We start from the raw sequence: 19769 nt of genomic DNA on the forward strand, positions 1-19769 counted from the left end.
ACCGGTGCATCATGGGAGTAGCCTGGACTGTGCGCGGCGCATTGTGGGGGACGTTAACCGCTCTGAAACGAGCAGAACGGGGAGCGGCGCTGAACAGCTTGAGGCTTTGTGGGAGTTAACGGGACTCGGTGAGAGGACGGCGGTGGCCGGACGGGAGGCGGGGACGCTTAGACCCCCCGCGGGGATGCGGACCTAGCCGAGGTCGGTCCGCCTCGTCTTTTCCGAGCCTCCGCCGGCCTGGTCGTGCTCTCCGGCAGAATGGGGCGAGTGGCCGCCGCAGTCCCCGGAGTGCTGAGCGCCCATCCTCTTCCCCCAGCCCACCCATGCCCGACTACGAGCTTCCCGTGGGCACGTGCCGGGAGATGTGCCCGGCCGCCGAGCGCGCCCGGCGCGAAAAGGAATGCCGCCTGCATCGCTTCGAGGTGGCGCCGGGGCTCCGCGGGGACCGGCCTCGCGCGGATCCGCAACGCGCGGTGAAGGAGTACAGCCGGCCGGCCGCCGGCAAGGCCCAGCCCTTACCGAGCCAGCTGCGTCCGCCGTCCGTACTGCTGGCCACTGTGCGCTACCTGGCCAGCGAGGTGGCCGAGCGCGCCGACGCATCCCGCACCGAGGTGGCCACTTTCGTGGCTGACCGGTTGCGCGCCGTGCGGCTGGACCTAGCCCTGCAGCGCGCGGGTGACTCCGAGGCGGCGGTGGTGCTGGAGGCGGCGCTGGCTGTACTGCTGGCCGTGGTGGCGCGGCTCGGGCCCGATGCAGCTCGCGGGCCAGCGGACCCGGTGCTGTTGCAGGCCCAGGTGCAGGAGGGCTTCGGTTCGCTGCGGCGCTGCTACGCGCAGGGCACCGGGCCCCACCCCCGCCAGTCCGCCTTCCAGGGCCTCTTTCTGCTCTATAACCTGGGTGAGTCGCAGTCCTGGCGGAGGGGCAGAACGCGGGGCCGGGGGCCCCTGCAAGTGACCAGTGGAGGGCGGGGAAGTAAAGAGAAACTTTAAAATGTCACCTTTAGTTCTCTCCTGTCCCTGCCTCCTAAATGTGTATCCAGTCAATGCATAAGGTCCACCGAACCCCGACGTGGGCCTTCTGGCCTGTCCTTTCCCATCTCTGGGTTTGACCTACATAGTGATTTTGAACTTTTTAAAACCTCCACTTCAGTGTTGCAGAGCATCCAAGAACACGTATGCCCACGAATACAGGAAACAAAAGTTTCAAGACTAGATCTTTTCTGTGGGTGGCTGGTGCATTCTAATAAGTTCTATTCTACTTAAATGTAATAAAATGCTGTTGACTTCACAACCCACTAATGGGTCAGAAGCCTGTTTATAAAAGTGGCCAAAGGTTCCAGTGTCCGTGATTCTTCTGGGAAGGAAGCAGCGGCAGAACCTCTTCGAAGAAACTATGTATGGCCTTACCAGGCGGACCGGGAAAGAATCCTAGTCTGTGGGGCAGCTAGGGCAGTGGAGAAAGGGCTGGGTTCCAAGTCAGAATGGTTGGCTCCCGACCTAATACCTATGAACTGTAGGACAGTCTCTGGCAAGTCGTTAAATTATCTGGGCCTGTTTCCCTCATCCGTAAACACCGCCTCACTGTATTATGAGGATCCAGGTTGTTTGCAGGGGCTCCGGAACCCTCTGGCAACTAATTCAGATATGGCTCAGGAAAGGGTTGATGGGGAAAGGGGAGAGAAGGTGGGCTGGGCTTAGTGGAGGGGCGTGGCCAGAGCGGGGAGGTAGGCGGGAATGAGGACCGGGGTGGGCCGGGCAGAGGGCCGGAGTGAGTGGGAGGGGAGATGGGTACCGGGAGGCCTTAGGCGGGTGGGATGGAAGGTGGACCTGACCCTGGAAGGATTCATCCCGTTTTCATCCCGGCTTCCCGCCCTCACAGGCTCGGTGGAGGCCCTTCACGAGGTTCTGCAGCTGCCCGCTGCCCTGCGTTCCTGCCCAGCCCTGCGCACCGCCCTGTCTGTGGATGCTGCCTTCCGCGAAGGCAATACGGCCCGCCTGTTCCGCCTGCTGCGGACCCTGCCCTTCCTGCAGAGCTGTGCTGTGCAGTGCCACGTGGGCCATGCCCGCCGCAGAGCCCTGGCGCGCCTCGCTCGTGCCCTAAGCACCCCCAAGGGCCAGACCCTACCCTTGGGCTTCATGGTCCACTTATTGGCCCTGGATGGGCCGGAGGAGGCACGGGACCTGTGCCAGGCCCATGGACTGCCCTTGGATGGACAGGAGAGAGTTGTGTTCCTGAGGGGCCGCTACACTGAGAAGGGGCTACCACCTGCTGGGACCTGCGAAGTGTTGGTAGGGAGCAAACTTGGAGGGCGCACCCTGGAGGAGGTGGTCATGGCAGAGGAGGAGGAGGAGGAGGGTGGGGACAGAGCCAAATCCCGGGCTTGAGGGGGGGCTGTGCAGTATCCCAGAGCCCAGGACTGGATCTGAGCACTCAGGTTTCTTCTTTTCGTGATTCCCACACAATAAAAGGAACTTGTAGGGACAATTGCTAGGCGTGGTTTATTTGGGGGAGGGCAGGGAGGAGTTGAAATACACTAAGGGTATGGGAGGAGAGGAACCCAGAGTATGCAAGGCCCTAGCCTTCCCGGGCCTCAGTTTCCCCACCAATGCCCAAAGGGTGGCTCTGGTGGTCTGAGTTGGCACGTAAGGTTGGCATTATGCATCCTATTCCCACCTGCCCACCACCAAGAGCAGTTGGTGATTTTGCCATTTCTACCATCCCCGCCTCCTGTTCTGCCAACCAAGAGCCAGGATGAGGGAGATTTTCATCCAGGGGTTGAAACTCCCTTCTGGTGTCCACATCTGGTGGGACCCCGAGCTGTTGCCTCAGAAACGAGAGGGTCCTGTGTTTGTGCCCTCTCCTGGCATCAGGGAAGACTGGGATACACCCAAACAAAACGAGTGGGGGAGGGTTAGGATAAACAGTGGTGGTGAGAGCTGAGGCAGGAGGACTGGGGTCAGAGGTCAACCACAGGCCTCAGGGTGGCAGCCGCACCCTCCAGGGCTGCCACCACAATGCTGAGCTGCCTGTGTACCTCAGCCCAGGCTGCATTTCCGGCGCCTGCCTTCATGGCTCTGAAGTAGGCATTGGCCAGGCCTGGGAATGTGGCTACAGAGCTGGTGCGGGGTGCCCAGAGCACATGGCTAACAGGAGAAATGGAGGATCAGGGTCATTTGGGGGCCAGGAACAGGGGGAGCTGCAGCCTGGCACAGGCTCAGCTCCTGTATATACAGCTAGACACAGAAGAACCTCCCCACTGCCTCGGAAAGCTGGGGCCCTGACAGCAGTGGTGGTGGGGGGAGATGTAGGTGCTAGTCCCAGGCTGACCTTGACCAATTTGCCTCCCCTCCTTTGAGGCTCATTCCCCGAGAGGCCCGTGAAATGCTGACATTCTCCTCCCTCAGGCAGGTGCCCATTCCCCCACCTCACCTCCCAAGAGCGTTGGGACAGGCTCACCTGTAGTAGTGTTCCTCTGGGAAGGCTCGAGGGTTCAGGAAGGTCCGTTCCAAGAGCATCAGTTGGTCATTGAGCATCCGGACCTGCAGGGGGCTAAAGGAGATGGCGGGACCTGCTGGTCACTCTGGAGTCAACAGCCCAGATGCCACCCTCCCAGACACCTGCTTGCTGCCCTTGCTCACTCGGGGGTGCCCTTCTGCAGCGCTGATATGTGTTGGCCCAAGGCCGCGGCCGCCTCTTCGAACTTCTCCACTGCAGTCACCAGAGGCCCTGGAGGGTACAGCCAGCATCTTAGCCCTGTGGGTACAGAGATCCCCACGCTTCACTGTCAGGAGGGCTCCGTACCCAGGCTGATGCTGTGCTGCTCCAGCAGGGCCCCGAGGTACTGCTGGGCGGCCTGCAGGAAGCTTTGGAGGGTCTCAGTGTAGTCACTGACATTGAGAGGCAGGAAGAGGCTATCACTGAGCCGGAGAAGCACGCTCCCCGCCATCTGGGCCACGGCCTGGTGGCTGCGGAAGCCTGCAGGGAGGGTGACGAGGCCAGGGTTCAGTCTTCAGCCCATCCTCCTCCAGCCTCAGGATGCCCCTTGCTCCCTCCTCACCAGGGTCCACGAACTTGTCCACGTAACCGAAGGTGTCGAAGGCTGTGTGGTAGGTGGGGTAGATCCGGGCTGAGGTCTTGCTCTGGGGGAACAAGCCCAGAGGTGACAGGCTTGGGATGGGAAGTGGAAGGAGGTGTACCTACAGTGAGCTACAATGTAGGGACGTTACCTCAGTTAAATCATTGCTATATCCATGAGATAAGTTCTAGAACTCCCACTTTACAGAGGAGGAAACTGAGGCTCAGAGAGGTAAGCAACCTGGCTGACATCACAAAGCCAATAAGTGACAGGGGTGGGTCAGGTGCCCCTTTTCTACTTTACATGACAATGAAGAGCCTGTGGCTTTGGAATCAGACAAGAAGCTGTAAATCCCAGCTCCATCCCCCAGAGCATCTCTGACGCTCCAAAAAGCCCTTTCTTCCCTTCATTGCCCAGGTGTGGTGGAGCAGTGAAGGGAAGAAAGGGCTTTTTGGAGCATCAGAGATACAGGCTGGACACTGCATCCTTCATTTCACTGTCACACCAATGCTCTGAATCATTCCTGTTTTATACTGTTATTTCATCTATTCCGAGATCAACTTTTTTCTTCACATTTTAAGATCCCTGGAATCAGGATGCTTCTTAAAGTCAATGATTATCCTACAACTAATTGACAGGGTTTTTTATTTCCGCCTGAATAGTGCACGTCATAATGGAGTGTTTTACAATCAGTAGTGTCTTAAATTTGATAAAATACCATAGATGAGCATAAACAGATTCTCAGAGAGGTTAAGAAATTTGGTCAAGGTAGCTCAGCTCCTGATTCAGTCTGCGCTAGAGCAGCCTGAAGGAGAGGAGAGGGCTGGCTGGTGAAGCAAGGTACCAAGCTGGGGGACTCTACGAGGGGTGCTCTCACCCTATCGTAGGTGTAGGCGATGTCCATGGAGGAGATGCCCAGGAAGTGAACGAAGGGTGCATAGTCGCTGCCTGCACCCAGAGAGCCCAAGCTGCGGGAAGGAAGATGGTCGGGCTGGCGGCTGCTGGGCCAAGCAGCCCGCCCACCGGGGCCCCGTGCCGGCCCGGCCTTACCTGGGTACCAGGCCGTACACTGGGCTGCTACGGTTGAAATACCGGATCCAGTTGTCGTAGATGCTGAGGCTGCCGGGGCCAGGCGAGGGGATCTGATGCAAGAGGAATCGTCTCAGGCTGGCCCCTCCTCAGACCCAACAACAGGCGGGCCCACCGCCCCGCCCCACTCCCAGCCCCGCCCGCTTCCACCTGTTGGGCTGCGGAGAAGACCACGCTCTGGACCGGGGGCGTCCCCTGCACCCTCAGGGTGGCGTTGGCTGTGGGAGGATCAGAGACTGAGTATTTGGGCCGCAGCCCCTTCACTTCCCCCCTCCCCACTCTGCCCACTCACCCCGCCCCCATACCAAACACAGATATGTCCACGTTGATGTAGGCCACCGTGCGCTCCTGCAGCTTGCTGAAGAACTCCTGTGGGTGGGTGGGAGGGGCGACTTCAGCCCCGCACTGCCCCGCCCCAGGAATCCCCCCAATCGCCTACCCTGCGGGGCTCACTCACCTCCGTGAATTCTGTGGAGCCAATGAGCCCAAACTCCTCTGCCCCCCAGCTCGCAAACACCACCGTTCTTCGGGGGCGCCAGGTGCCTGGGGAGAAGGAGAAAGGACTGGAGGGTAGGGAACTCCGGATCCTGGGGTGGCTTAGGGGACAGGTTGGGGACATGGAGAGGAGGGAAGGGCTGAAAGCGGCGGGGCAGCCCGTGACAAGAAGTAGATCCAGGCACCTCTCCAGCCAAGCCTTTCTGGAGGCTCCTTTTCCCAGCCTCCCTCCTCCTCTGCTGTGACACCCCACCCCCATTCCAACATTGGCCCCAACACCAATCTCCCACGGTCAGGTGGCCCCTTGGCCAGATGCCCTGCTTCCCTCTTCCCTATAGGTTTGCTTTGAGACGACCTGACGCTCCACCCCCAACAGTCTCCTCCATGCAGCCTATGCAAAACTGGCCCTTCTTCACTTGTCACCATACATTAGTGTTCTCCTTAAGCACTTTATCCATATTGAGCCAGTCCTCACAACAACGCCTTCAGGGACAGACTACTACAGTCTCCATTTCACAGTTGAGAAAACTGAGCCACAGAGAAGGTAAAATGATTTGCCCAGGATGACACAGTTGGTAGGCAGCAGAGCTGGGGTTCAAATCCGGGGTCTGGCTGCAGAGTCCAGGGGCTTAACCAATGCCCCACACTGCCTCCTACAGCCTTCTGCAGCCTGGCTTCCATCACCAGTCTCTATGCCCACATTGCTCTTGCCATGGCCCCCAGGCACCTCCCAGAAGCCTTGGTGGTCCTTGCTTGGCCCCCGGCCTCCTCCAGATTCCCCCTCACCCGCCACGTGCCACGTGCTCCCATCTCTGGCTGCAACTCAGTCCCTTTCCATCATTCCTCATCTTTTTGTTGTAAATGAGTTTTTTTTAAGTATAAAATGATTACATGCTGGCAGTGGTCTTCTCCCTCACCTCTGTCACCAACAGACCCCAAGTCTTCACACTGTCTCTGTCCACTGCCCCTGCCCTGGTCCAAGCCCCCATCTCTCCTGGCCCTGAGGATAACTGGCCTCTGATTGGTCCCTCACATAACGCCTGCCCCCATGCCCTTCCCAACTGCAGCAGAGGAAGCTGTTTAAAATTTGGTCTTCAACATTGCACTCTCGTGATTGAAATCCCTCACCAGCTTCCCGCTGCCCTTGGATAGAACATCAACCTGTCCCTGCGGAATCTGCCACCTGGTCCAGCCCCTCCTTGCCACATGCTGCGCCCTCCACCTGGATCCCACCCTACTTTCCCCAATGGCTCTCTAACTTACACCTGGAAAACTTCTTAGATACGTTTCTTTGTAGTACGTATCTCAGTTGTCCCCACAGGCAGGAACTCTGGGGTGTTCACCGTGGGATCTCCCGTGCTTAGAAATGGCCTGGCACATAGTGGGCACCGAGACATATGTGTTGAGTGAATCATTGTCTCTCATCCCTGCCTCAACTGGGCTGAAGCTCCCGGAGGGCAGAGCTTGGGCACCGCCTTGCTTACAGCGGCGTCTGGGCTCTCGGAAGCTAGTGGATGAATTCATCAGTGGTCCGTGCCCTGTACCACACTGTGCTACTTGAGGCCAGAGCTGGTGTCCATGCGTGTCTGCCCCCAGGGCCCTCAGGCTTGGCACAGGTGAGCACTAGAGAATGTGAGGAGGTGGGACAGCACCCCCAGACCTAGGAAGGAGTGGGAGTGGAGGTGACCGCTGGGGGGAGAGGCCTGGACCACGGGACGGAGGTGGCCTCACCCTTCTTCAGCAGGGTCCCCAGGACGCGGGAGAGCTCCAGAAGGACAGCCGTGCCACTGCTGGGGTCCACTGCCCCGTGTACCCAGCTGTCCCGGTGGTTTCCATACAGCACATAGCGGTCTGGCAGGAGTCGAAAACCAGAGAAGAGGGCGGGGTCAGCCAGGCCTGGCAGAGGAGCCAGAGCACAGCGGCTCCTGGGGCTCAGGGAGCAGGGAGGGGACGCTCACCAGGCTCCACGGCCCCGCGGATGAACCCCAGGACGTTGGAGGAATTCCGCAGTTCCAGGCGGTTGTAGACACTCACGTTCACCTGGCTGGGGAAGTAAACGGGCCCTCAAGAGTATTGGCCCTCCCCACTCGCCACCCCCTCAGCCCCGCCCCAGTGCAGGAGAAACAGGCCCAGAGCCGAATGGGACATGGCAAGGGCACTTGCCCAGAAGTACCAGGAGAGGCAAGACTAGAGCCCAGCTCTTCTGATTCCGGTGCTCTTTTCATTCATTCATTCACTCAGTAAGTTACTTCTCAGATATTTAGTATATGCTGGCACTACACTAGGCTCCGGGCAACGGCAGACAAGGACCCAGGCCCCCTGGGGCCTCCCTCTGCTGAGGGAGACAGACCACGACGCAGTGAGCAAGGCAGGAGGTGGAGGGGCCTGGGAAGACACTAACAAGATGACGTGGGAGAGGATACCTGCTGGCAGGTAGGGAGGTTAGTACAGACCGGGGAGCATAGGGAAGGGTTTTTGGGCAGAGGGAACAGCAAGTGCAGAAACCGTGATTTGGGAATGAGCTTGGTGTGTTCAAAAGAGAGGACGACTGGAGAATAGAGGTCTGAGATGAGTGTGTGTGTGTGTGTGTGTGTGTGTGTAACCCTGCAGGAACTTCTGGACCACGCAGCTGTTTCACTGGTTTCCCCAGGACAAGACAGATATTTTGGAGTCAGGGGAGGGGTTGGGAAAGAGAAGAAAGGGAGGGCCAGCAGGCCTTGAATTGGGCAGTGGGGAAACGCAGGGTCAGGGAAGCATAACGAGAGCAGAGGAGAGCTGGGAGAAGTGGGGGCCCCATCTCACCTGCCTGTGAAGACACTATCAGGGTGGAAGCCGGGCCCCAACTTGTAATCACAGCCCAGCGCTCCTTGCCAGGCATCCGGAGCCGATGTTCCTTGAAGGTTACTGGGGAGGAGGGGCAAGTATGGGTGTGGGGGTTGAAGTCTGGAGGCCATTGGAGGATGGGCAGGTGACCCCAGGATACAAGCTCACCAGAGAAGGACTTTTGCATCCTGGAAGCCAATGGGCTGAATGGGAATTGGGGGAAATCCGGAGACAGTGTCAGGATCCAGACGGAAGGAGGAAGGATTGGCTGGAAGGTATGGGGTCAGGGGGTCCCCAAAATACTCATAGTAGGAGCCTCTCTCCACCCCCGAGGGAGGCAGGTGCCAGGAGTGTGGGAAGGTCTCATTGGGCAAGCTCCGCCCATCGTTGATGTCTGCAGGGTCTGTGTACACCAGTACCCCAGCCACCTTGAACTTGGCAGCGTTCACAGCCTGCAGGAAGGGAGGAAGAGGCTATTTTTAAGGAAGGGGTGAGGAAGGGGCATGCCCTAGTTTGCTTGCTCACTCCCTCGCTGTGATCTATGCTCCCACGGGCAGGAGGATGCTTGCACAAGTCATTTATTGCAGTGCTGCTTGAGATAGCAAAATGCTGTTGGCGTAGGCAAGCCAGGGCCTCTAATCAGTGGGGACTGGTCGAATAAACTGATGTATCCTACAAGGGAATACTATGCAGCTATATAAAAGAACAAGGATGTGGAGTGGCTGGTTAGCTCAGTTGGTTAGAGCATGATGCTCGTAACACCAGGGTTGCCGGTTCGATCCCCGCATGGGCCACTGTGAGCTGCGTCCTCCACAACTAGATTGAAAAACAACTACTTGACTTGGAGCTGATGGGTCCTGGAAAAACACTTGAAATAAATTTTAAAAAGAACAAGGGTGTGCTTATACATCCATGTTCATAGTAGCACTGTTCACAATAACCAACAGATAGAAACAACCCAAGTGTCCATCGACGGATGGATGGATAAGCAAAATGTGGAGTATAACACAAAAGGGACTTAGCCTTACAAAGGAAGGAAATTCTGATACAACATTGATGAACCTTGAAAACATTATGCGAAGTGAAATAAGGCAGATACAAAAGGACAAATATATGATTCCTTTTATATGAGGTCCCTAGAATAGGCAAATGCATAGAGACAGAAAGTCGAATAAAAGTTACCAGGGGCTGGAGAGGGGGAAAGAGGAATTCATGTTTAATGGGGACAGTGTCCTCTGGAATGATGAAAGAGTCCTGGAAACGGGTGGTGGTGATAGTTACCCAATTTTTGTGACTGTTCTTAATGCCACTTAAAGATGGTTAAAATGGTAAATTTTGTTACATATATTTTCCACAATAAAAACAAAACAGTACTTAAAAAAACAAAAAAACGAAAAAAAGCAGAACAAGGACAGAGTTTGTGTGCCAGTTGAGGACGCTCTCCAGCATGTAGAAAGGTAAAAACAGCACATCTTAGAACAGTGGGCCTAGTATGCTACTTCTATGTAAAAAGAGAGGGAAATAAGAATATATGTTCATATGTGCTTCTTCCAAAAGAAGCTCTGGATAGATAACCCATAAATTAAAAAAGAGTAGTGACCTCCTGGGAAGATGGCATTGTGGGAGAACTTTTTCACTTTATACAGCTTTTTTTTTTTTTAAAAACTGGAAATTCTACAATCTGTATAATTCCACCATTCTTGTCATCCTTTCTTTCCCTCTTTTTTTTTTCTCTGTTCTTTTCTTTCTTTCCTTTTCTTTTTCTTTCTTTTTCCCAGCTCTAATCACGGACACTTCTTTAAAAACTATGATAAAATACACAACATAAAATTCACTATCTTAACCATTTTAAAGTGTATATTTCAATGGCATTAAATACATTCACATTATTGTCAACCATCTTTACCATCCATCTCCAAACCTCTTTTCATCTTGCAAATCTGAAACTCTGTCCCCATAAACACTAAATCTCTATCTCTTTTTATATTAAAAAAAAAAATTAAAAACCAGACATGTAACACTTAGTCAGAATTTTTAATTGAAAAGAAGCAGGTTGGCGGGGGAGGGCAATAGGAGTCACTTAAGTTGAATATTCAGAAGAACTACTTCACAGGAGGACTTAGACTCCCAAAATATCAAAGCTGAAAAATTTGCCCAATCCCTTTATTTCCTAAGGCTCAGAGAGGTTAGGGGAGGCACCCAAGGTCACACAGCACATCAGTGGTACAGCACAAACACAGCTCGGCCCACCACTCAACACTGTTCCTTCTCCTGCCCCTCACTTCCTCCTGTCCACTGTCCAGCCCCTCTGCCCACCCAGCCCCCTGTATTGGGGGGCTGCTGCTCACCTTGGCCCCACGTCCTACACCTCCGTAGCGGGTCAGGGCGATGGTGTTATTGAGATCAATGCCTTGAGTCTGTAGTTCCTTGAAGTCTTCTTCCGCGCCCCGGTTGGCATAGACAAGGAGGCCCTAGTCCCAAGAGGAGGTGATCCTTACAGCCAAGCCCAGGAAAGACAGAATGAGGAAAGGAGAGGGAAGGCCGGATGGCAGGATAAAGGGTTTTGATTCTGTTTCCCCACCTCAGCGACAGCTTGTAAGCTCCCAAGGACAGAGTCACACCTGGTTTCCTGTGTCCAGGTACCTTGTATCAGGCCTGGCCTTGAGCAGACGCCATTAAGATTTGTTGAGTGACTAAGTGACGGATGAAAGGAATGCAAGTGGGAGGCGGAGGTGAGGGAATTCCTGGTGTGGGGGGCTGAGCCCCAAGTGAGGCGCTTTTCCTCAACCTCCCCTGAGTCAGGTTGGGAGATGCTAGAGAGGGAGCCCAGGGGAGCAGTGCGGGTGGGGTGTTCAAGGCCCACCTGTGGGGCTCCAGAGGGCGCGTAGGCAGCATAGGGAGGAACCACATCAGGCCCTCCCTGCTCCCCAGTCAGGTCCTCTTCACTCTGGCGACAGGAGAAGAGGATGTTCCCAGTGGGACCCACTGTGGAGGGGGGGCAGTGTCAGCGCTGGGTCCCACAGCGCCCCCACCCCACAGGCACCCCAAGCCGGAGCAGGACCTCACCAATGGCCACGCGGTTAGGCTGCTCCTGGCTGGGGAAGGACAGCAGCACTTCGTACGCAGAGGCCTCAGCCGAGTCCAGCCCTGACTGTGGGTCCCTCCAGCGTTGCAGCAGCAGCTGCACCAACGCCTCATCCCGAGGGCTGGAGGCCAGGTGCGGCTCCCTGGAGAGTTCTCTGAAGGGTGGGCAGAAGGAGGGGCAGGCCCAGGTTCAGCGAGGGGCCTCTGGCAAACAGAAAGGGCAGGCAGACAGGCCTCTCACCGTAGATTCTCCCGGATCCTGCTGGCATCTAGCTGTCCCATAACGGTCTCAAGAATCTCCAGGTCCAGGTCCTGGGAGACTGAGACACTCGGGGCTGGTGGGTCAGCCCCTTTGGGGATGGCAAAGTGGCCCAGGATGATCCCCAGCCCCAAGAGGGCAGCGGCCCCCACTAACCCTCCAAGCAACTTCACCCACTGCATCCTGTGGAGTCTTGGCCAGCTGGGATGGCACCTTATAGGCGAGGTGGCAGGTCTAGTTAACCATTATCCCGTGGGTGGCCCTGCCCTTTGGCCCCCAGTTGTCAGGAAGACTGAGGGAGCATCCTGCCGGGAGGGCCAGGATGCTCTTCAGCTCAATTTCTGTACATTCATCTGGAAGAGACCTCCAGGGGCATCCAGTCCATACAGGCACACTGAGGTCCAGAAAGGGACAGGTCTCATCCAGGGTGTCCCAGCAAAACAGAGGCCAAGCCAGGACTGGAACTCAGAGCCCGTGTCCGGAGCAGGGCTGTGCCGACTGCCCACCATCCCTGCCTGTTTCCTTGGTGTCATTTGATCACCGGCACACCCAGCACTGGCTGCTTGAGCAGGTTTTGAGTTCAGAGATCCCATCCTCCCTAGACACAAGCTTGGGTAAAATTCACTTAGATTCTCTGAGCCTGTTTTCTTAGCTGTAAAATGGGAATAATATAACCTATTTCACAAAACTGTGGTGCTGTTTTCATTACATAAAACCACGTCTCAAGAAATATCTAGCCCAGTGTCTGGCACATAGTGGGAGCTCAGTACATTTTAGCCATTCCTCCTTCATCTGACTCCCTAAAATGCAAAGCCGAGAGCTAAAGGAAGAGGGGGGCCCAGAAGAATTCTCTGTATTTAGCCTGCAGGGGTCCCAGCTTATGGGAGGAAGTAGAACTCTTAGAAAGGAAGGCTGTTCTAGAAGACAGAGGGGAAACCCATACTTCTTGGCAAGGCGACTTCCTCTTCCATCCCATGACCCTATCTGGAATCCATTCACCTGTTCATCCATCCATCCACCTATTTATCCACCACCCACCCTCATGTTCACCTGTCCTCCCATCCACCTATCCTTCCTTCCATCCATCCATCCATCCATCCATCCATCCATCCATCCATCCATCCTGTCACTTAGTACCTGCAAGCATCACTCATTCATTCAGCACTGTGCCACATCCATGCCAGGCCCTGGGGCAGCAAAGGTGTCTAGGAAGTCAAGTCCAGCCAGGGAGACAGAGGCTTTGGACTCAACCATGTGGTAAGTGCCCCTACAGAGGGAGGACCACTGTGTTCCCAGTGGGGAGCATGAGGAATTCTGTCTAGGAGGGAACACTGGAGGGTCTTCCAAGGATGAGGAGGCATTCAGCATGCAGAGAAGGCAAGGGATGGACTGTCTGTGCAAATACTGGGAGGGCAGGGAGGGAGAGGGAGGAGGAGACTCTGAGTCCTCAGCACAAGTACTGAGCCTCTTTCAGACCTCACAGAGAGCCAGGTAGAGCTGGGACGGTCCCTGGGGCTCAAGCTCTGACTCCTCCCACCCCCTTGTCTATCCTGCCTTGGTACCCAGCCAGGCTGCAGCCCACTGATTGGCCCAGAGATGCCTGAATCGCTGAGGGAGCTGGGCCATGGGGACTGAGAGAGAGAGAGAGACATTGCTCAGAGCAGCCCCCTTCCTGCTGCCAGCCCACCTGCCCCTCCCCACCCTCCTCTTGTGCCGCTGCTCAGGAGGGTTAGCGTGTTAGCATGGGTGGGCTAGGGATGGGTGCAAGTGTGTGTGGAGGGGTGACCTCAGGGACATGCACCAGGAAACCACTGTCCTTGGCCAGGGGATTATCAGCAACCAGGATATTGACCTTGGATCTTATCAGAAGCCTGTCAGTGTGGGGAGCACACGTGTTCTTTATGAGGACCCAGGAGGACAGGCACCACCAGGCAGGCCATGGGGTGCCAAGGTCATCTGATAAACTAAGGAAGAAACACGGTGAGGACACCATGAAGCAACAGCTTTATGGTCCTGCCCCTCCCCCTCCTGGAAGGATTTAGTCCCTTGAACTTATGAAGTCACAGACAGGATGTCTGGACAAGAGTGTGTGACATCTGACGGCCTGAGTGTAACATCTGTGTGTGTGACACCCGAGAACTCTGGCTCAGGCTGTTGGAGCCAGTTGGTGTCTACACTGCTGCAAGCACCAGATGTTAACTCCATCAGTTTTCATTCCCCCGTCTTGAGGTGGTGGCGTGGCCCCTCCCTGAACATTCTGAATTGTGGGTGTTGATGGAAGCCACTTAAGGCAGCTAATGCAGCTGACTTCCCTTTATCTCCCCACTTCACTCCAGCGATCGTGCTGCCTCCGTGTTCCCTCACCTCCCACGCCAACCTCACCGCCCTGCTCGCCCAGCCCAGCCTCCCTTCCACCCTCACTCTCAGCCAATGACCACGCTTCCTATCTCACTGAGAAAATCAGAGGAAACTTCACAGCTTGAGCTACTTACCATCCCCCCCACCCATCTCCTTGCCACCCATGTGTGGTGTTTAACACCATCTTTCAAAATCTCTCAGTTCCACTTGCTCCTCCAGTAACTGTTCCAATTTCCTGTCCCCTTTTATGATAAAACTCCTGAAGTGTCATCCACATTTATCTTCAATTCCTCTCCTCCATTCTCGAGGCCACTCCAATTCAGGCTTTACCCACCACTCCACTAAAACTGCTCTTGAAAAGGTCTGCTTGGCTCCGTGTTGCCAAATCCAGTGGTCAGTTCTGTCCCTCTTCTTGACCTGGCAGCAGCCTTGGTCACAGCTTATCATTTCATCCTCCTTAAGCTCTTGGGTCACTTTGTTTCCAGGTTGTCATATTGCCCTGTTTCCCTCCCCCTTCGTGGCTGCTCCTTTGCAGTCTCCTTTGCTGGGTCCTCTTCCTCTCCTGACCTCTTAGGGTCAGAGTGGCCCAGGGCTCAGGCCTTGGGTCACCTCATTTCCTAGGCTCATGGCTTTAAATTCTGTGGTGGCCGGCCTCCAAGATCGCCCAAAAGGATACTGTGGAAATTACACAGTGTGGCTTCCAAAGTTAGATCATAAAAGACATTGAGACTTCTGCCTGGCTCTCCTTTGGGTCACTTGCCAGAAGCCATGTCATGAGGTTACTCAGGCAACTCTGTGGACAGGCCACAGAGAAGGAAATGAGGCCTCCCAGCAGCCATGGGGGTGAGCCGCCTTGGAAGGGGGTCCTCCAGCCTCAGACTGCAGCCCCAGCTGACACCCTGACTACATCTCTTGAGAGACCATGAGCCTGAGCCAGACCACACAACCAAACCATTTCAAATTCGTAACCCACAGAAACTGGGTAAGATAATAAATGTTTCTGATTTTAAGATGCTAAGCTGTGGAGTCATTTGTTACACAGCAATAGGAAACTAATCCAAATTACCAAATGCAGATTGAAAATCCGAAAACATATGCCTCCCATAGGAACCTATCCTCTGAACTCTAGTCCTGTATTTCTAGCTGCCGACTTTACAGCCACACTTAGTGATTCAGCTCAGACTGAATATGCCCAAAACTTTGCTAAAATTTCCTCCTCCCATAGGCTCCACTTTAGTTAATGGCAGCTCCATTTTCTAGTCACTCAGGCCAAAAATCTCAGAGTTGCGCGTTACTCTTCTCTCTCTCACACTCTACCTCAAGTCTATCAGTAAATCCCATTAGCTGTGCCTTCAGAATAACTCTGGACTCCATCCTGGCTCAAAACTCCTCTCTCCCTCGGAGGAGAGCTTCTTAGCTGGTCTCTCTGATTCCATTCTTGTCCCCTTCAGTCCATGCTCAGCACAGCCATCAGACAATCTTGTAAAACACAAGTCAGGCCATGTCATGACTCTGCTCACAGCCCCCACAGCTCCCATGTCACTGGGAGTAACAAAGCCACTCCAGTGGCCACAGAACCCCTCAGGTCCCCGACCTCCTCTCCTCCGGGTCTCCTAGCTCACTGCTCTGACTTCCTGGACCGCTGTCCCCCCCCAGCTATCCTCAGGGCTTCTCCCTCCGGTCCTCCGCATCTTTGCTCCAATGTCACTTCTCCCGCCACTCTATCTACATTGCATCCTTCACTTCCCTCAGGCTTTCCCTTCCCTCGCCCACTTCATTTTTCTCCATTGCATCTAACACCATCTGGCGTTCAATTATTTCTCATCTCCCCTCCTAGAATGTAAGTTCTACAGGGACAGGGAGCTTTGTTTTATTCACCACTGACTCTCAGAGCCCAGAACACTGCCTGGCACATAGGAGGCACTCGACAAATATCTGTGGAATGGCTGAGAAGCTGACCTGAACCAGCACAGCAGGCATTCATTCGTGCTCCAGCTGTGTGGTATTTAAAGAGTATCCAAGGCAACCACAGGGAACAAAAGAACCCCATAGAAACAAACAGACCCCATCTGAATAAGCCCCAACAGGATTGCTTAGCTAAACGAGAGAGCCGTGGGTGGGAGCCTCACCAGACAGGGATGTGGGATCTCACAGACCTTTGGAGCAGGATGTTCCTCGAGGATGACGCCACGGCACAGAGGGAGACGCTGCCACTGCGAGGTCAACCACGTTCTCAGGAAGGATGAGCAGGACCTTTAGGCTGGGCAGGACTGGGGAGCCTGCTGGGAGCACAGGTACCCCAACCTGCTTCCACTGGGCCTCTGGGAGGCATGGGTAGATCTACTAGAGGTTCGGCTAATAATCGCCCACACTCGGTGCTGACAGCTCTCCGAGCCCGCACTAAATCACCAGTCCTCCCAAAACCTGTGATCAACGCCATTTTACAGGTGACGAAGTATGTCTGGTTACTTGGTCGGGTCACACAAGCTGGCATGTGGTGGAGCTGAGATTTCGAATGTAGGCAGCAGGGCTGCAGCTCCTGCAGTCTTATCAATGAAGCAACACCACCTCTGTCACTAGGCAAGAGAGAGGCATCCCATCCCACTCCACACCTCCTAAGAGAGATGGACCCACGGGGACACAGGGGGCCGCTTTGCCACCCAGCCCCAACGTCTCCATGACAGAGAGGCCTGGAAGATCTGGGCCCAGCCATTCTGAGGGAACTGTGTGCAGTGTGTGAACTAAGACACCTGGTAACGCCCTGGGGCCCACGCAGCTTTGCTGGGGGACCGCCCCTTGAAAGGGCCTTGCTGACTGGGCTGCCTTACTGTTGGGGCGTGTGTCGGCAGGAGTGAGCTCAGGGCAGTGCAGTGTGGGGCACCGAGCCGCTGGGCTGAGTCGGGATGCATTATTTAGGGCATCTGTCAGCAATTTCTGTGGTTTAGAAACGACTGGAGGGGCTGCTCTGTGACAGACTCCATTTCCTGCAGCTGAGCAGTGTTATCAATGTAGCCACAGGAGTTTGCTTTCCCAGGCGGATGCTGGAGGCTTTTAGAGGAAGCAGATTCCAATGGGACCAAGCGGATGATTATCTTGTTGCTAGAAGTCCTGAAATGGTTAAATTGATTCAACCATTTAGCTGCTGGTCCAACGACCTCCTTCAATCTCACTATTGCATAATTCCCTTCAGGAAAATGGGTAGATTGGCTGCTAAGTCAGAGCTCAGCTCAGCCCTTCACTAATCAAGCCTGTCCATCAGTTGATCCCGTGAAGTCTGGTACAAGTCAGACCAGGTCTGAGGTGAGGCCACAAACCTGAATTTCCATCCTCTTGGGTGGTGTCCCCTGCCTTCCCCAAGGGAGTATAAGGCAGAAAGATGGTGACAGTCCATGTCATACTAGAAGATTTCTGCCCAGTAACAATTGTCACCCTTAGGGTTATGTGGTTTTGAAAAAAATATGACCCTATAGGATACTGACCAATTTTGTATCTAATTTAGCAATCTTATTTCAGGATTCCTTCATTTTTTCCCCCTTGACTATATCTGTGTATCAGTTTCTTGTACTGTCATTTAAACTGGCTTTGTCATTTGGTAAGCTCTGTTGTCTCCCTCATTAAGGAAATTAAAAACAAATAACTGAATCATGGTCCTTGTCTAGTTTGGGGGAATTATTTCTAAGTCTTTAAATATTCTACCTATTCTCTCTTCCTCTCCCTCCTGCTCTTTCTTGTTACACCAGGAATAGGGAACACCTAGAAAGACTCCCTGGGGCTGGGCAGATGCTGAGCAGCACTAGGCTGCGGCAGCGTGGCTGGTGGGCACAAGCCCGAGGGCCTATCAGTGGGCAGGACATCGTGAGCATGGCTGGGGGCTCAGGCAGCCAGTCCTGAGGGTAAGGGGACCGCTGAGGCCCACAGGTGGTGTGGGGAGGGGCTGAGCCCTATTAGTGAAGCGAGTGAGATCTCAAGGAAGGCCCCAGGAGGCCCAGGCTGGAGGGTGGGGTGGGAATTCAAATTCCAGATGCATCTCCAGCCTGAAGGGTGTTGGGCCCTTGCGGAGCTCTCACTATGCCCCCAGGACTTAACCTTCAAAGGTAAGAGACCTCGCCCAAGTCACCAGGACATGGTGCCTTCTTCCTCTCAGGAAGGGGTGCGGCCCCCTTCTGGTCCTGCCCCAGTGTTTATCACAGGGCATTGACCTTGAGGCTGATACCAACCAGCCCTGGAACCTCCTCTGGGGTGGGCGGAGCTCAAAACCAGAGAACCCTGGGAGGTGGGGAGGGTCCGAGGGTAGTCCAAGGACCAAGCTCAATTTGGAGCTGGTGGCCTCCTGCTCCACCCGGTTCCCAGGGTCCACAGACACAGGGGGAGCCTTGGCTCAGCTACGGAGAAGTTTATTGCTGGGACCTGGAGAGGACATGTGGGAGTGGCTTCCCGAGGAGGTGTCTGGTCTCTGGCCTCCAGCCTTGGGCCTTGGGGCCCGCCCAGGTTGACGCTGGTTTCTGTGGTCATGGGAAATGTCAGGCTGTGGGCTGAGCAGGCAAGGGGAGCTCGAGTGAGGTGTGCTCTCCCTCACCACTCGCTGTGGAGTTGTCTGTGCACCTGGGACAACGTCATTTCCTAGATGGCCTGGGCTCCCTCTTGGAGGGCCTTCCCTTCCTGCTGGAAGGCCTTCACTTCCTCCTTCAGTCTCTTATACAATGAGTTGGGCTGGAACAAAGGGTTGCAGGGGCCGGATGTGGGTAGCTGACCTGGGCAGGACTGCCTGAGGCCCCCCAGCATGGGAGCTCAGTTGGGAGGTAGGGAGGAGGCAGGCAAAGGAAGGGGGTCTTGGGCTGAGGGTCTCACCAGGTTCTGCAGCTTCTTCCCCAGGGCCAGGTTGTCTGCTTGAATAGTGCTCAGTGACTCCCGAAGCCTAGGGTTGAAAAAGAGGGTCCCCCTCAGTCCCCAGGCTCTTGTCCTAGGCAGCTCCCCCAACCCACGCATCCTACAGGAGCTGTGTGTGACCTGGCACAGCCACCTGAGACCAGGGTTCCACCTAGAACCCAGTCTTGTTGTTGAGGGGGGTCAGAGATTTGCCACCCCAAAATATGACTTTTGGGATGTTGATTTTTAAGCTGGTTATGAAGAAACAAAAGACTCAGAAAGAAACTTTGACCCTCCCCCTTTCCTGCCTAAAGGAATTCAGATAGAAAAACCTGCTTGCCTGAAGGACAGGAGAATCAATCACCTTAGCATGAGAACTAAGTGTGGCAGGCAGGGAGAAATCTAGCCAAGTCTGTCCATTAGACCTCCTCTGTGTCCCGCTGTTTCTAGGTGGCCCAGAAATAATTTGTTTACCTGTGTTCACTCTTTTTCATCTACCTGTGAATAGCCTACACTTCCTTTGAAATCCCAGACCCTTGACCCCTTCTCCTTTGTCCAAAATGGCATATAAATCTCGAGTGCCCAAGGAGGCTTTGGGTCTCATATCGTATGGTGCCAGTACCTCTGTAATAAATTTTGGGCACTTTCTGTTAATCTGTCTCATATTAATTTGATTATTAGGCCAGCTAGAAGTTAGAAGGTGGGAAAAGAGTTATTTTT

The 19769-nt window shown here is 54.8% G+C and overlaps 2 protein-coding genes across 3 annotated transcripts; one reads left to right on the forward strand and one right to left on the reverse strand.

The window, feature by feature from the left end:
• Nucleotides 1–20: 20 nt before the first annotated feature.
• Nucleotides 21–2484, forward strand: SAC3D1 (SAC3 domain containing 1). Of its 2 annotated transcripts, XM_019737834.2 has the most exons (3): nt 21–128; nt 317–897; nt 1879–2484. In XM_019737834.2, the coding sequence occupies exons 2-3, from the start codon at nt 324–326 to the stop codon at nt 2382–2384; spliced, it is 1080 nt and encodes a 359-aa protein (XP_019593393.1). In that variant the 5' UTR covers nt 21–128; nt 317–323; the 3' UTR covers nt 2385–2484. The 2 variants fall into 2 exon arrangements, with proteins under 2 accessions (XP_019593393.1, XP_074192751.1); XM_074336650.1 differs by lacking the exon at nt 21–128 and having other exon boundaries at nt 190–950; nt 1879–2240.
• Nucleotides 2485–12112, reverse strand: NAALADL1 (N-acetylated alpha-linked acidic dipeptidase like 1). Its single transcript, XM_074336649.1, has 18 exons — nt 11808–12112; nt 11549–11721; nt 11346–11467; nt 10831–10953; nt 8651–8934; nt 8462–8563; nt 7618–7703; nt 7391–7510; nt 5622–5707; nt 5470–5533; nt 5315–5382; nt 5126–5217; nt 4953–5043; nt 4058–4139; nt 3802–3975; nt 3639–3726; nt 3457–3549; nt 2485–3143 (listed from the first exon to the last, which is right to left on the reverse strand). The coding sequence occupies exons 1-18, from the start codon at nt 12005–12007 to the stop codon at nt 2957–2959; spliced, it is 2235 nt and encodes a 744-aa protein (XP_074192750.1). The 5' UTR covers nt 12008–12112; the 3' UTR covers nt 2485–2956.
• Nucleotides 12113–19769: the final 7657 nt, after the last annotated feature.

The sequence above is a fragment of the Rhinolophus sinicus genome, linkage group LG06 (assembly GCF_036562045.2).
Source record: "Rhinolophus sinicus isolate RSC01 linkage group LG06, ASM3656204v1, whole genome shotgun sequence".
Taxonomy (NCBI): domain Eukaryota; kingdom Metazoa; phylum Chordata; class Mammalia; order Chiroptera; family Rhinolophidae; genus Rhinolophus; species Rhinolophus sinicus.